The 18,081-nt window shown below is 38.0% G+C and overlaps 1 protein-coding gene across 1 annotated transcript in view; it reads left to right on the top strand.

The window, feature by feature from the left end:
* fndc3bb (fibronectin type III domain containing 3Bb) overlaps positions 1-18,081 on the top strand; it is a 78,851-nt gene that overhangs the window by 35,176 nt on the left and 25,594 nt on the right. Inside the window, exons 5-12 of the mRNA XM_052115347.1 lie at positions 321-552; positions 4,239-4,526; positions 10,090-10,148; positions 12,276-12,439; positions 12,718-12,777; positions 13,256-13,394; positions 13,877-13,930; positions 16,342-16,466. Of these exons, the coding sequence (XP_051971307.1) occupies positions 321-552; positions 4,239-4,526; positions 10,090-10,148; positions 12,276-12,439; positions 12,718-12,777; positions 13,256-13,394; positions 13,877-13,930; positions 16,342-16,466 (1,121 nt within the window). The remainder of the gene's footprint in view (positions 1-320; positions 553-4,238; positions 4,527-10,089; positions 10,149-12,275; positions 12,440-12,717; positions 12,778-13,255; positions 13,395-13,876; positions 13,931-16,341; positions 16,467-18,081) is intronic.

The following is an 18,081-nucleotide window of genomic DNA, read 5'->3' as shown; positions in this document are numbered from 1 at the left end:
GTTGTTACCAAAGCGCTTTACACTGTGTCTCATTCACCCATTCACACACGTGTTCACACTCACACACCAGTGACAGCAGAGCTACCATGCAAGGCGCTAGCCTGCCATTGGGAGCCACTTGGGGTTCAGTGTCTTGCCCAAGGACACTTCGGCATGTGAAGTCGTGTGGGCCAGGAATCGAACCACCAACCCGCTTTACCACAAGAGCCACACCCACGTCAAATTACGTTTCTATGTATTAGAAAATATGTTCTAATAACACTGGCTGGAAGTTCTTTGTTGTTTGTCTGAGCGTTTCATATGTATATTTGTTTTTTCAGGTCCTAGAGGACAATACGGGTGTGTGGAGGGTTGTGGTGACACCTCATTCTGAATGTTACCCACCCAGTTACTCCCCGGCTCTGTCCCCGAGCCATCACATCCACCCTCCGTACCTGACACACCCCCACTTTATACCAGCCTCACACACATCATACTACCCTCACGTCAGCCATGGGGATGTGCCCCCACATCAGTTCTATCACCATCGACTGCCACCCATCTACCCAGAAGGTATGGTCTCACATATACCACACATATATACAGTAGTGGCCAAAAATATTAGCACCCATGGGAAATATGAGCAAAGAAGGCTGTGAAAAAAAATCTGCATTGTTTATCCTTTTGATCTTTCATAAAAAAATACAAAAATATATAAAAAATATCTAACTTTTAATTCAATTGAAACGGGGGTAAATATCTCATTATTAAATAAATATTTTTCTTCAAAATGCATTGGCCATAATCATTGGCACCCTTTTATTCAATACTTTTTCCAACCTTCCTTTGCCAAGATAACAGCTCTGAGTCTTCTCTTATAATGCCTAATGAGGTTGGAGAACACCTGCAAAGGATCTGAGACTATTCCTCCATACAGAATCTCTACTGATCCTTCAAATTCAGAGGTCCATGTTGGTGGACTCTCCTCGTCAGTTCACCCCACAAATTTTGATTTTTATGTTTGTTTTGGATCATTGTCCTGCTGGAAGATCCAATCAGGGCCCATTATCAACTTTCTGGCAGAGGTAGCCAGATTTAGATGTTTTATCTGTTGGTATTTGATAGAGACCATGATGCCTTGTATCCGAACAAGATGTCCAGGACCTCTGGCATAAAACAGCCCCACAAAATTAAAGATCCAGGACCACATTTAACTGTGGGCATTTGGTACTTCAACATCTCTGTGTGTGCCAAACCCATCTCTGGTGTTTGCTGCCAGAAAGCTCTATTTTTGTTTAATCTGGGAATAGATCCTGGTCCCATTTGAAGTTCCAGTAGTGTCTGTCAAACTGAAGATGCTTGAGTTTGTTGTTGGATGAGAGCAGAGGCTTTTTACTTGAAACCCTCCCAAACAACTTGTGGTGATGTAGGTGTTGTTTGATATTTTTTTGGAGACTTTCTGACCCAAAGTTTCTGCAATTCTCCAGCTGTGATCCTTGGAGATTCTTTGGCCACTTGAATCATCCTCCTCACTGTGCATGGAGACAATATAGGCATGCATCCTTTTCCAGGGCAATTCTTAAGATCTTCAGTTGATTGGAACATGTAAATTATTGCCCTGATGGTGGAAATGGTCTTTGCCAATGCTTAAGCTATTGACTTATAGACACTTCCCATTTTTATGAAGCTCAACAACTGCACATAATAACTATATTCTTTAGTCTAACCCACTGTGATTGATTTTTAAGGGAATTTGGCCTGTGTGTTACCTCATATTTATACCCCATGTTAAATAGGAAGTCATGGCTGAACAATTTCATGTTCCTAGTCACCCAGGTGCACTAAAAATGTAAAATTTTAAAGGGGAATATACTTCAGATATATCTTACTCATAAGAATTTGTAGGGGTGCCAATAATTGTGACCAACGTGTTTTGGAGAAAAATATTTATTAAATAATGAGATATTTCCCCTCTTTCGATTGTTTTACTTCAATTAATAAGGCCAACAATTTCATTTAAAAAAATCACAACACTTTTACTTGTATGTCCTTATCTGTTGTGATGCAAGTTATTACAGGGACAGTTCACCCAAAAATGAAAACATTGTCATAATGACATTCTTTCTTAAGCAGAACACAAAGGGTAATTTAATGTTTATCGCGGTCCGTATTTTCAATAGAATTGATGTTGATAGTGACTCACATTTTTACAAGCTTTAAGGGATAGTTCACCCAAAAAGGAACATTTTCTCATCATTTACTAGAGTTCCCGTGGATCCTTAAAAAGTCTTAAAATTACATAAATTCAGTTAGTTAAGGCCATAAAAATTCACAAAATATCATAAATGATACAACAAAAGTCTTAATTATCATTTAAAGAAGTCTTAAATTTGGTGTGGAAAGACAGGAATCGTGATATGACCTAATGTGATTATCAAACTTCAAAAGAATATGATTTAATTAAATAAATGCATGCGCTGCATACTTCAGAGTGGAAAAAGTGGCACGGTTGAATTTTCTCCAAGCACGCAGGGTTTGTAAGTGTTTCCACCTGTTGCAGAGCAGTTTGCAATCATTAGGCCATGTCGGAAATTTATGACAAGCGATCACTAATGATCAACTTTTGAAGATGATGATCTAGTGTTGATGAAATATGACAATGTTTACTTTTAATTGTTTATATTGTAACACACTGTAGATCATTGTAGGATTTATTTTCCTTATCTGCTTGAATGAGCAGATGGAAGCAGTGAAGCACAAATATTTCATAATAAGAGTCCCTGATGTTTTTCAGCCTTTAAAGTTAAAAGTTCCGCACTATGAATCACATTTGTTTTCCTGGTTATTGGTATTTTGGTTGCATTTATTATAGGCCTGCAATTTTATAAACTCTTGGCAGATTAATTGCCTTTTTTTCAACACATTATTGTATTAGCAAAATCTTATATGTGGAAAACAAGTATCTTAAACCCTCATACAGTATATCCTACCCTGTTTTACTGATAAGCAATGTTAAGGCCATGTGGAATGTGTGCCCCTACCTGAGTAAGTGTCTGTGATACATGACTTATTTTGAGATTGTGTGGGTTTGTTTTGGTATGGGGATAAGTTATTAATTGTATTTGTTCAGGTCTGGGAAAAGTCTTAAATTGTATTTTAAAAACTCTGCAGCAACCCTGTTTACTCACCCTCAAGCCATCCCAGATGTGTATGAATTTCTGTCATCTGCTGAAAACAAATTTCTCAGCTCTTTTGGTCCATACAATGCAAGTGAATGGGTGCCAAAATTTTGAGCATAAAAGTAATCCATAAAACTCCAGTGGTTAAATCAATAACTTCAGAATATGATAGGTGTGGGTGAGAAACAGATCGCTTTCACGTTCTTCTTCTTGTGTTTTTGGTGATTCACATTGTCCCCTGCTGGGCAGGGAGAAGAATTTCAAGCGAAAAGTACTTAAATATTGATCTGTTTCTCATCCACAACTATCATATCACTTCTAAAAATATGTATTAAAACACTTGAGTCATATGGAATACTTCTGTGATGCCTTTATGTGTTTTTTTGAGCAGCAATATTTTGGTACCCATTCACTTTCATTGTGAGGACCTACAGAGCTGAAATATTCTTCTAAAAATCATAATTTGCGCTCTATAGAAGAAAGAACGTCATACACATCAGGGATGGCATGAGGGTGAGTAAATGGTGAGAGAATTTTCATTTTTGGGTGAACTATTTCTTTAATAAAGGGGCAAAAGTATTATAAAAGTTGTCCATGCTCATGGATAATATTTCAAGTCTTCTGAAGACATACGATACGTGAGAAATGACCCAAAATGTAAGTCATTTTCTGCATTAAAAATACATTCAAATGAGTTTGGAATAACATTTTTTTTTTTTAATTTTTAAACTCTCTTTTCAGTCCCCACAGAAAGTGAAATACTGCTTCAAGTGACAAAATAACTGTCACTACATATATAATGGATAATATGTGGACTGGGATTTTGGACCAGTAAGGTTTTAATGTAAGCCAAGCTACTTAGCACAATGCAACGAAAATAGAAACCGAGCAAATGACAAAATGTCAACACATGTCACTTGACATGATTTGTTATTATAAAAAATATGGAAGAGACAGGATTCATCGCTTGTTGCTTTGTCACCTTTCTCGCCTGGTTTGTACACTTTTGTGTAATTTAGTTTGTGCGTTTGTGTTTTTTTTTTTTAAGTTGTCATTTTGGTTTATTTCTTGTTCTCTCAGAGATCATCCCTTTGTATAACGTCTCCACTTTCATGGGTCATGAGGAGTACAGTAAACCTCCACCCAAGAAGCTCAAACAGCCAGTGGACCGCACAGGGGTCAGTCAGGTGACCAGCCCTCTGTCCACCAGCTACAAAAGCACCACGGCCTGCACCGGCACATCTAACGGCTACAGCAAGAGCCACACCAGCCCTGGAGGAGTAGGTGGAGGAGGAGGAAGCCCTGGCAACAAAAGGCCAGATCGAAGAGCCAGAGGAAGTCCTAAACACATAGACATAGAGCCACAAGGTGAGGCATTGTGGAAAAATGTACATACAATTAACTGTAGTCATTAAATAAACCCTGGCCATCTATGAGGATGACCTAAGTCTTAGTCCCAGTCGATGGACAACGCATGATCTACTTGTTCAATCTGTGTTCATTTTTTCATTTATGCGTGCTAGTGGTCATTCAGTCAAGTACAGTCTGTTCCTTTCAGCTGTGTTATGTCAAACTGTTTTTAATCGCAAGAATGCATACTGTATAATGGGATCTTTACACGCTTACAATGAAAGTCTGTGGAGCAATGTACCCCATTTTGCCCCATAGACTTCCAGCCTAACTTGGATCCCAGAACATTACAGGTGAAACTCGAAAAATTAGAATATCGTGCAAAAGTTCATTAATTTCAGTAATTCAACTTAAAAGGTGAAACTAATATATTATATAGACTCATTACAAGCAAAGTAAGATATTTCAAGCCTTTATTTGATATAATTTTGATGATTATGGCTTACAGCTTATGAAAACCCCAAATTCAGAATTTCAGAAAATTAGAATATTACATGAAATCAATAAAAAAAAAGGATTTTAAATACAGAAATGTCGGCCCACTGAAAAGTATAATCATGCATATGTACTCAGTACTTGGTTTGGGCCCCTTTTGCATTAATTACTGCCTCAATGCGGCGTGGCATGGATGCTATCAGCCTGTGGCACTGCTGAGGTGTTATGGAAGACCAAGATGCTTCAATAGCGGCCTTCAGCTCTTCTGCATTGTTTGGTCTCATGTCTCTCATCTTTCTCTTGGCAATGCCCCATAGATTTTCTATGGGGTTCAGGTCAGGCGAGTTTGCTGGCCAATCAAGCACAGTAATACCATGGTCATTGAACCAGGTTTTGGTACTTTTGGCAGTGTGGGCAGGTGCCAAGTCCTGCTGGAAAATGAAGTCAGCATCTCCATAAAGCTTGTCTGCTGAAGGAAGCATGAAGTGCGCTAAAATGTCCCGGTAGACGGCTGCGTTGACTCTGGACTTAATAAAGCACAGTGGACCAACACCAGCCGATGACATGGCTCCCCAAACCAACACAGACTGTGGAAACTTCACACTGGACTTCAAGCATCTTGGATTGTGTGCCTCTCCATTCTTCCTCCAGACTCTGGGACCTTGGTTTCCAAATGAGATGCAAAATTTGCTCTCATCAGAAAAGAGGACTTTGGACCACTGAGCAACAGACCAGTTCTTTTTTTCTTTAGCCCAGGTAAGACGTTTGACATTTGAAGCCCATGTCCAGGACCCGTCTGTGTGTGGTGGCTCTTGATGCAGTAACTCCAGCCTCAGTCCACTCCTTGTGATGCTCCCCACACATTTGAATGGCCTTTTCCTGACAATCCTCTCCAGGCTACGGTCATCCCTGCTGCTTGTGCACCTTTTTCGTCCACACTTTTCCCTTCCACTTAACTTTCTATTAATGTGCTTTGATACAGCACTTTGAGAACATCCAACTTCTTTTGCAATTACCTTTTGAGGCTTTCCCTCCTTGTGGAGGGTGTCAATGATGGTTTTCTGCACAACTGTCAGGTCAGCAGTCTTCCCCATGATTGTGAATTCAACTGAACCAGACTGAGAGACCATTTAAAGGTTCAGGAACCCTTTGCAGGTGTTTAGCTGGTTAGAGTGTGACACTTTGAGCTACAATACTGAACCTTTTCACAATATTCTAATTTTCTGAGATTCTGAATTTGGGGTTTTCATAAGCTGTAAGCCATAATCATCAAAATTATATCAAATAAAGGCTTGAAATATCTTACTTTGCTTGTAATGAGTCTATATAATATATTAGTTTCACCTTTTAAGTTGAATTACTGAAATTAATGAACTTTTGCACGATATTCTAATTTTTCGAGTTTCACCTGTACATAATTGTTAAAGGGTACAAAAGTGATAGCTCAAGGATCATGCATTGTGGGATTCAAACCCAGATCTTTAAATTGCTAGGTCGCATCACCTTCTGTTATAAAACACAGGGCTGCCTCCTACCAAGCTTTATCCCTTGCATTCTGTATTCCATCCTTTAATTAGTTCAAATTCTGAGTGTCCTCAAATAACCCAGAAGACCAAGTTTGTCTTCAACAAGCACAAGAAAGTCTGTCAGTGTGATCCTGTTTTGCTTAAGTTAAAATACATCTTGCTAATTTTGGTACTCATGTCTGTGTAGTTTTCATACATGTGGCACCAACTGAGAATGAATACAAAGGATATTTCCTGTGTCAGCTGGACTGGAATAAAAACAGTCTGAGCTGCTGACTCAGGTCTTCAAGATGACTAGACAATCCTGTCCACATCTGTTCACTTGAAGCCTCATTTCCAAGAAGCTTTATGGGTCCTTACTTTGAAGCCTTTGTTTTCAAGCTTTTATATTAGTGTCAGCATTTACCCTTTGGTGTGAGACATGCGCACAGCGCACATACATCGGATAAACAGTAGACAGTGCAGGAAGCGGGAATGGGGAACAGCGCCCACTAGTGGTGGAAAAGTAATCTGCGTGCATTACGATGTAAGGAGAATAAGATGCGTAAGTACTACCTTACTACCTTACTCTTATTGTTTCTGCAGTGTGCAGTATATGCTCTATCTATACTATAAACAGCATGCAAATTAGCCAGATAGGGAATGGGAATGGGAATTATGATTTATATTTAATTATTACATTTTCTAAAATCTGCAGTTTATAACAAAAGCAACTTTTTTCTTGTCAACAAGCACATTGAACATAATATACATATAATATTTATAAATATAAATATAAATAGGAATATGAATAGTTAGGGTTATAAAATACTTAAATAAAAAAAATTACACAGTTTGCACTGCCTTCCTGTTTTTTTGCACAATTCAACAGACATAAAGTAATTTTACAAATCAATAATAAATAAATAGAAATGTGGTTACAGTGCACTCAACCTCGGAAGTAATGTCAGCCATGAATTTAAATATCTCTTTTTTGATTATTATTTGTTTAGACTGGCAAATATGTAGAGATTTTTATGCAAAATTGATTTGAAAATGGAAAATAACTGTTTCTATTTTAAAGATGATAATTTAACGCCACTCACTAAATTAAAAATGATATGTGATGGGGGCCTGGGTATCTCTGTGAATATTGACACTGACTACCACCCCTGGAGTCGCGAGTTCGAATCCAGGGCATGCTGAGTGACTCCAGTCAGGTCTCCTAAGCAACCAAATTGGCCCGGTTGCTAGGGAGGGTAGAGTCACAAAGGGAAACCTCCTCATGGTCGTGATTAGTGGTTCTCGCTCTCGAGTAGCACGAGCCTCCACATGTTGTGAGTCTCCGCGGTGTCATGCACAGCGAGCCACGTGATAAGATGCGTGGATTGACTGTATCAGAAGTGGATCACATGGCGGTAGATTCCATATTGTCTATATCATCATTTCCTTTTCTTTCATCATTCCTTTGAAAACAGCACTCTCTGTCTCAAATGTTCTCCTCTTTTTATATAATGTCCTATCTTCTCCTGGTCTTTGTTCTTTTGGACCATTGGTTCCCATGCCTCAGTATCTCTGTGTAAGAGGGAGAGAGAGAGTGTCTGTAGTCTGTCTGTGGCTAAACCACTGTCCATAATGAGACACAGATCTCTTCCTGTCTGAAGTGTTAAAATGCACAGGAAAAAGCACAGCAAATTAAAACAAGGCACGGGTAGACAAGAGAGTGTCTGAGATGATGCTTAAAGCTTTAGCCTTTCAGATCTGTGTGAAATACATCATTGGAAGTGTAGATGGCCTCCTTTAGTCTTCAGCAGTGTTGTGGTTGCTGCTTTGAAACTGAAGTTTGGTGAAGCTTCAAGCTACTCATTATTTAATGTAGTTCAGCTACAGTCAAACTTCTCTGGAAAAACCACTTGAAGCCACTTACAAAATAAAGCTTACCACCTTGAAGCTGTTCAAATATAACTATACAATCAGATGATTTCATGTATTTATTTGCTAAAAGAGCAGTATTTATCTGGCACAGAAACCTTGAGGATCGCAATTAAGGTGACCACATTCACCAATACAACTAGGAAACACCATCAGTTTTATACCTGTGTAAAACAGTGACCATTATGAAATTATTGTTACCAATATGGGTGTAATATATGGGCGGCTGTGGCTCAGGTGGTAGAGTGGGTTGTCCACTAATTGCAGGGTTAGTGGTTTGATTCCCGGCCCACACGACTACACATGCCGAAGTGTCCTTGGGCAAGACACTGAACCCCAATTTGCTCCCAATGGCAGGCAAGCGCCTTTCATGGCAGCTCTGTCATCATTTGTGTGTGAATGGGTGAATGAGACGCAGTATAAAGCGCTTTGAATACCGCTAAGGTTAAAAAGGTGCTATAGAAGTGCAGACCATTTACCATAATCTTTTGTGTGTTGCTACAAGAACACATAAAATACCATGCAGACATCTGCATAGTGATTTAAATAAATGGTTGAATTGTTTCATTGAACTTGCATTTAAATGAATCGATTCACGAAATTAATCCCAGTGACGTGACAATTTTTATTTATTTTATTTTTATTCTATGAGTAATTCAAGACAAGCCTTTTGACCCATATGTTTTGATTTTGAATCCATACATGGAGTGGAAGCTTGGATTTTTCCATGCATTTTTTTCACTCTCAATTTATAAAAGGAATCCACATAAAACATAGTCTTTCCCCCACTCCCAACATCTTGTTTGGGGAAAACCATACAGGTCAGTGTGGGGTCATGTTGCCATGACTTCATCAGCCTGATGAGTCATTGCAGGAGCCCCTTGGGCCCCGTAAGAATCAGACCTATGAACCTCTTTCTCCAAAAAGCACTTTCTGTTGAGCTGGCCCATTTCGTATGGACAGATCTCATCCATCAGGATGTCTTCAATCTGTCTCTCTTTTTCCACTGTTTGTTAATGCTCAATAAGGATGTGTTAAACAACATATTTTCAAAATCGACTAGTCTGTGGGTTGCCTGAACGATTAGTCAACTGATCGGTTTTCCGAAAGCCCTGTATAATTAGGCTTGTTTCGGGTTCGCAATTGGATGGATTTCTTAGGGGCGTTCTTCCATTCAGGGATCTGGAGGCACATCGTTTTTAAATTAAAAAGCGTAGCACTTGAGCACGGCGGAATGCTTAAAAACAGCGTGATATGTATCGAGATGACCAACAATGTGTCGTAAGCACCAGGGCTAAATGAAACAACTTCTCCAAAGGGGTTTTACCATGCAAATTGTCAAACAGCTAAAACAGCATACTTTCAGCATGCTAATTAAAGATCCACCACTTATTAAATAATAATAAAAAAATTAATCTTGATAAATTAGTTGAACTCACTAATCTACTACTCTGTGCTGAGATGACTAGTCAATCTGTCGACCATCATGGCCCGTCGCTAATATTAAATTGATGATGTCTGTGTTTCTGTCCCCTTGCAAACATGAATGGAGACGTTACAGACACACACACTTTGATTTACGACTGACTTGGACAGATAGGAGACAGATGTGCATAGAGTTCACCTGTAGTACATTCTTCTCTTTGTAGATGCTGACGTGGAAGTAAGACGAGTTCAGGCTGCACCATCAGGAATGGACAAGCCCCAGGTGGGTGAATCCAAAACGTCCCACCCAACAAATCTCTTCCCCTGAAGACAGTTCCTCAAAAATGCAATGTTGTAATATAATGGTTTGCCCAAATAACTAATGATTATTGCAAATGCTTAGGGGTTAGTGGTTGGTTACAATCCCTAAACTTAAGTATTAAAGGCATGGAACTTGTCCCACACCATTTATGCTGTTGAATTGAGTGAAACCTTAAATAGTGTGGGTTGTTGATGAGAGATGTGCTATTACATTAGCAATCAGACAGACAATTTTGACAGGTGGGTGATAAAATGGTGGGCAAAACTGGTGTCTAGATTTGCAGTTCCCCGTGATATATCTAGGGACCAGAATGTCATATCAATATATCATATTTGAGACTTGAAGTTGCTGTGCTCTTTTGACTTGGCCAAGTACGAGGCATCTGCCTAACAACCAACAAGATCCCCCTGTCAACTTGATTTTAATGGGCTATGATATATCTAGCATCATAGTGGGGAGTTTTACACAGGAAATTCACACTCAGAAAGTGTAATAACATAGTACAGGATTGTGCTTGTCCAGAGAATGTCACTTTTAAACACTTCCATTTACTCTCACTAGGGGGCAGCAGAAGATAATGTTTAATGTCTTAATGTGTCAATGATTAATAGGTTGGTCACATCAATGTGTTTTTCCTCTCTCTGCAACCTGCTTTTGTAATCTTCAGCTATTCATATCAACAGTAGAGAAAAGAAAGGTTCAAAATGTCACATTAATATATACAATGGCCCCAAAACCCAATTTATTTGAAAGAAAAATAGCAAAAGCAAATTTTTCAAACCAAACATTTCAGTAACAAAATATAATAAAGAAGGTATGTTTAAAATTGTTAAACAATAGACATACTGCTCAAAATGAAGACAGAGTATTTTCACACTTGTCAGACATGTGAAGCAGTGGAACAACTTATCCTCCTGTGGTTACTTTGCTAAGACATCTGTGTGAGCTTTAACTGACTTCAGACATCCGCTAAAATGTCATTTTACATATGAAATTGATGCATATTTAAACTAACCCACTGGTGGGGCTGCAAAACCAGGCAATTACTTAAATGAAGCATTCTGCACCATCTCCTCTTATTATGCATAATTTTGCACATTTTTATCAAGATTGTTTATATAAATTGTAAATAAATTAAACTGACTAGTAATTTGAATAGTCGATTTTTCTTTTGAATAATACATTTCAGGGAATAGTAGCATAACATAGCCTGGTTTGCCAAGGCTGCAGCCTCTTCAGACATAGATGATTTTGTTTTAAGAATAAAGAGTCGCTCTCCGCTAAAGATGTCGAGACTGTTGCTTAATTCACAGAAGACAAACCAGCTGTAGCCTTGGCACCAAAATGAAGCACTATTTACAGCTGTCTTCGTTTATTGATGTACCAGACATCATAAATGATTTGGAATTAGAATGGAAAGGTCTTCCTTTCAACAGTTTCACTTATTTTAGGCTTTTATCTACTCTCAGATTCTCCCCTGAAACATGATTCAGACTGGGGGTTTTAGATTTGAAGTGTAATTATTTTTTTTTTCCCAACAAATCAGTCTCTCTGTAACCAAACATGATTATTGCGATGTTCAATGTTACATTTCTTTCTTTGTGAATCAGACACTTGTTATGTTCTGCAATAAAGCAATTAGCTACTCAATGCAATGCGTTACAGTGATTGTACCATGTTTTGGGTGTATTCTTATGCACAATGCCGCACAGCCACCAATGGAGAATTTAGTGGTTAAAAGCTGCTTTGGGGCAATATATGTTTGAATATGTGAAAATGTACACTATAAAAATTAATTGAATTAAATTGATGCTTTTATACAAAGGCGGAGACAGCAATATAACAGAAACCAATGTTTAATAATAAATATAGGAAGAACAAAAATAAGTAATCCTTCTGCAAAGTCAAATAGTTAATTAACCTGTAGGCTGGTTACTGTTGCTAAGCATCATAGCAAATTGGCGCATCAACATAGAATTAATTTGATTTGCGGTCATAGGTTTGTGAATATAGTCTATATTACAATGGCTTTGAATTAGAATCTATATTATAATCAAAATCGAAATGTTCCTCATCATTACCCCTCAGGTGTCTAAGGTCCAGTCTCGCTCTGCACTGGTGTCTTGGACTTCTGCTTTCTCGCCAAGTGCCTCTGGATTGGGATGGCATGGGGACGGGACCCTTCCCTCCTGCAACTACGAATTACAGCTAACAGATAAGGGTCGGGATGGGAAATACAAGGTTGTGTACAGGTAGGGATCCTGGTTACATCATGTACTCCACTTCAGACAAGTGCACAAAGCAAGAACAGAACATTTCAATGTCTTGATGAGTAACCTTTAAAAATGATGTACGTCTGCAACAAGGGCTTTTATACATTGTAGATGTTGATGTTAGGAGGGGCTTCTTCCCCTACATTCAAATCTGAAGGATTTACAGGAATCTTAACCCATCTACTCTCACAAACAGATAGTGTCTTTGTTGGTTGCTTGGGTCGGTTGCTCACTCTTGGTTTGCATCTTTGTTTCAGTGGTGAGGAACTGCAGTACACACTCACTGACCTCAGACCAGCCACAGACTATCACATCAGGTAAGAATTGTTCAAAAAGCGGTGCTCCTTTTAGAGGTGGGACTGTTTTACATTTATTCATTTAGCAGACACTTTTATCCAAAGCGACTGACAAATGAGGTTGAACGCTCCACTGATTGACCACTTTGAGTTTCATTTGATTTCTGAAGAGAGATGTAGGACATGATATCTGATTTCCTTGAATAAATCAAAGATGAAATGTTTGCTTTGATAGCTATTGGCCAGTAGAATATAGTAACTGTCTGGTAGTCTAAAATATGATTAAATAACATTTACATTGAACAGCTCTATACTGGAGAGGCACAGACTGTTCTTGTAACTACTGTGGATATTAGATGTTAATTGATTGATTTAAAATGCCATATTTTAGTGTTTATCATTTTAATTTGTGATAAATTTTTCTGGACATCATTTGTAAATTCTCACTCTGTGTGTGTGTGTGTGTGTGTGTGTGTGTGTGTGTGTGTGTGTATTACAGAGTAAACACCATGTGTAACTCTGTGATGGGTCCCTGTTCAGATGTGAGGGCCTTCACTACCCATAGTGCCCCTCCTGATATCCCTCTACCCCCCAGACTGTCCCATCGTACCAAGAGCTCCCTCACATTACAGTGGAGGGTACGTCTAACAGATTTGAAAGGTTCAGTTCTGTAATTGATGTCACTCGTCGGGCCATTATTGGAAGTGCAATTGCAGTAACGTACTGTATAAAAATACACCAACATTGGCTCAATTTATATGATTAAATGCATAAAGCTGGTAGAAGTGGATTGTGCATTTAAACTTCCTTTTCAAAAACTTTCTATGGTAGTATCATGGTACAGTTTTGGTATCAGGTGGTAATACTATGTTACTTAGATATATATTTACCATTGCACCAAATTATTTTCTTATTAAATACCAATACCATGGTATTTACATGGTACTCCAAGGCTCCATGGTATTGGGGGAATGGTATTGCCATGACACCACGTACAAAAACATGGTAGTATCATCATGGTACTTTTTGTTAGTGATCTAATATATATATATATATATATATACTATTTATTTGATTCTGTGTTTCCTCTGAAATTTAATTGGAAAATGTTTTATTTCAGCCCCCTGCAGACAATGGCTCTAAAATCACCAATTATATTCTAGAGTGGGATGAGGTATGTATTGACTTGTTCACTTTCCTCCTGTCATATCCTACATGTGGCATTTACTCTTGGTCCATTAATCCATAACTTTTCCCTGTACCTGTTTCTCTCCTGCTCTCCTTCATCACACATTTCCTCAGTGGCATGTCATGTTTAATGAGGGCTGAGGGTTGAAAGGTTGCCGTTGACTGTAATCTTTCCACAGTCATTTATTCCTTCTAACTTGTGCTGGGAACTCATGAATAGACTCTTGATGCTCTCTCTGTTTGGGCTTTCTGCTTTTGGTTCTGAATCGCTGTGATTATAAAGGCAGACATATTAACGTTTGTCCATCAGTCAGCTTTTGTTGTTTTCATGACAGACCGACGTCATTCTGTCTGTGCTAGTTTGCTTCAGATAGATCAAATTCCAAAGCCATGATTCCCTCTCAAGGTTATTGCTTTTCAGGGAGTCCATAGATCCTTATAAAGATAAATATCACTTAAATTCAGTTTTTAAAATTTAAGATCTTAAAAAGTCTTAAATATCTTACAAAACATAGAAAATGTCTTAAATATCATTCATTGAAGTCAGACAAGAGATGCTGCTGGCGAATTAAAGGGCTTTACAATAAAGACGCAATACCGCAATTATGTAAACGAAATGCCATCAGTCAATAATTATCCTTTATAAGGATCCACCATAGACTGTAAAAAAAGATGGACGACACCCCTTCGCTCTTTTCCATTGGTGAGAACTGAAGCCGCCAGTGTCCCGATATGGCGCTGACATCTTGGGACTTGAGTCTGCGCAGTTGCGATTTTGGGACCAGAACTGCGCAGTAGTGAGCAGGAAGTAAAGCCGCGAAATCAAGGCCCCGCCCTCGCTCTCGCTGAATCAATCGCAAGCACACGACCCTGCACTTTTGACTTTTGACTTATGACGGTGTGAAATAATTAATTATAGAAATTTAGATATTAAATTTAAAGCTCCAATCTCCTCAGTCCTCCGAAGATCCCGAAAAAAAGTCAGTTGGTGCTTCAGTGACTACTTCGCTCAGAGAACCCGTCAATCACAGCTGTCAATCATGATGTCACATCACCGTTTTTATAGCATCAAATAACTAAAAACAAACTTATTTTGAAAACAAACACTTGAAATTACATCAACGTGATAAAAACTACAGTAAATGACAGAAACTATCTTTGGAAAAAAGATATGTGAAGTGTAATTTAATTGTTTAGTTGGTCTCACGTGCCGTTGAATAACATGGGGAGGCGGGGTTTTTGACCTATACTAGGACCGTCACCGGGGGGGCGATCGAGACGTTTTGGCTTCACTTTTGAGGGCTTGAGCGGCACACTTGGGATCCATGGACACCCTGAAAAGCAACACTGTGCTGCACACTCAAAATAATAGTTTGCACCTTGCAATGCCTTTGCATCGTAAAGATGCCTATAAATGGTGTTTAATGTCCAACAAGTAGTGATATAGGGCAACCGAAAGCTAAATCTCTGTTTTTAATATTCTTTCACTCTGATTGTAGCTTTGGAATGTCCGAATCATTCTAGTAAATATGTTTGTTCATGTAAATGAACATTAAAAAAAAATATTAATGAAATATAGCTATTTAATGAACTGTATTAATATAGTGTTGCATTTGAATAAATGCAATTAAATATTATACTTCCATTAACTCATTTAGTTAAAAATGAGTTGCCGTTTGCTTAAAATTATGATTATTTTGGGGGTAAAATATCACCCTTTTTAGCCATCTGAACATAAAAAAAATGAATAAAAATATTTTACTGTTAAAATGACCTTGCAGTTGAATGACTACAAAAAATTACATAAATGTTTTATTACATACGTGATCTTAAATTATTTTTAAAATTGGCATTAAAAATAATTAAAATGTCTTAAATTGAACTGAAGCTTATTGAAGTGAACAAACCTTAGACCACGGTCGGTCGGTTGGTTTCAGCTCACTTTTTGGTCAGAATTGTATTCTTGTAAAAAGGTTTTAAGTGTGAAAACAGATTGAATCTCACATTTGAACAGTACCTCTTCACTCTGCAGTCTGTTTTGACTCAAAGCTTTTCTGACTCATAAAAATGTCATTTGTATTGCTCAGCTGTTGCTATGCAGCACAATAAGGCTCTGAGGATGTTGGCAGCAGTTCGTCCCCACAGAATTGATTTAAAAATACCCCCTTTGATATTAATTTTAATGAATTTCTGGCTCCTGTTGTGACAACTAACACAGCTTCCAGCTGTAATTTACTTGCTGTTGTTCTTTTCATTTTAAGAACTGTTCTGTTCTGTTCAGAACACAGTGGACACAGTGTGTGGCCCTTTTCTATTGTGTTTTAAACTGTTAATGTTTCTATAGTTGTGTTATTTGTCATTCCTAACCACATCACTTTATTCTCATTGCTTTTTCAGGGTAAAAAGAACAGCATTTTCCGTGAGTATTACGTTGGACATCAGCGACACTGCAAAGTCATGAGGTTGTGCCCTGCTGTCGGGTACACATTTCGAGTGGCAGCACTAAATGACTTCGGCACCAGGTTTGTGTAATTGTTTGTACTGTACATGTCACTTACAAAAATGTACCATGGTACTACAATTTACTTTACGTTTGTTACATTTGTGTCCATTATACCAGTGCGTAACATGCATTACAAACAGTATTGCAATAAATTAAAAACACCTGCAGTATACACATTATATAATACCATGTTTTTGGACATTTATTAGAGGAGCAGGTCAATACTATGGTTTATACTGTAAATACGGTAATCTTTCAGTATCATGGTATATGTAAAACTTTAATGGTAGTACCATCTGATGCATCACTGTACCATGGTGTCGCCACCATGGTTTTTTCGTAAGAGGAGTTTTTGAGGCGCATGTGAATTTTAAATAATTTGTTGTAAGTCTTAAAGCAATATTTATAAATATAACGTGTTGTAAGTAATAGTTTTTTAGCCCTGAGGTGTACGTCCTTGTGTTTAAAGGAATGTTCCGGGTTCAGTACAAGTTACGCTTAACAGCAATTGTGGCATAATGTTGATTACCACATACATTTATTTTGAATCGTCCCTCCTTTTCTTTAAATAATAAATAATAGAGGTGACAGTGAGGAACTTTCAATGGAAGTAAATGGGGCCACTTTTTTGAGGGCCACAAATGCTGTCTATTGAGCTTAACTTGTCTTGAACCCGGAATATTCCTTTAACAGCACATTAAATGAGAAAATCCTGAAAGTTTTGAGTATTCCGCATGAATGGCAGCAATGGCTTTTCCAGCCTGATCTCATGAAAATTAATTGAACATGACAACATTTTTGCAATTAAAAATCTATGAGCTTCATAACACGTATGGCTGCAGGTTTCCAGTGAAATGTCCAGCTGGGGGCCCAAAAGCGATTAAAATGGTTAGATGGATGTTTTTTTAAAACATACCCCACTAATATAAACTTTTTGCCTGAACCTAACCATTAGTGTTTTCAAATATAAATGAGATGTTAAAAAAGACATCCTTACTAAATCAAAGCCTAAATCTAATCGTAAGTGTTATATGAAAAATATGATACGAAAAATCGTATTTTCTGAACTTTCCACATCATTTCATGCCACCTCTATGACTCTGTAATGTTATGTGTCATTTTGAGCTCATGACTGGACTTGAACCGTGGTCCTCTGAATCTATGTCAGATGCTCTTTCAGGTGATCTACCACTCAAGCTAATCATGTTGGAATAAGTGTATATACACCGATCAGCCACAACAATTGTACAGAGCAGTTATCCGAGTTACCGTAGACTTTGTCATTTCGAACCAGTCTGGCCATTCTCTGTTGTCCTCTATCATCAACAAGGCATTTCCCTCCACAGAACTACCCCTCACTAGATGTTTTTTGTTTTTGGCACCATTCTGGTTTGAGTATTTCTGTAACTATTGATCTCCTGGGATTTTCAGTCTCTAGAATTTACTCAGAATGGTGTATGCAGGTGGGTCTGTAATACAAGGATTAAAATGTATTGTTTTTTCAAATGATGCGTTAGAGTAAAAGTGTGTTGATATCATAAAATAGCAGGTTCTGAGTAATAGAGAGAAAAGTAAGTATTTATAAAGTCATAATCAGCCATTAAAGTCATGATTTGAGTGAAAGTGAATAAAAC

Source organism: Xyrauchen texanus, chromosome 42 (genome assembly GCF_025860055.1).
Source record: "Xyrauchen texanus isolate HMW12.3.18 chromosome 42, RBS_HiC_50CHRs, whole genome shotgun sequence".
Lineage (NCBI taxonomy): Eukaryota > Metazoa > Chordata > Actinopteri > Cypriniformes > Catostomidae > Xyrauchen > Xyrauchen texanus.
This window is presented reverse-complemented; position numbering and strand designations above follow the sequence as displayed.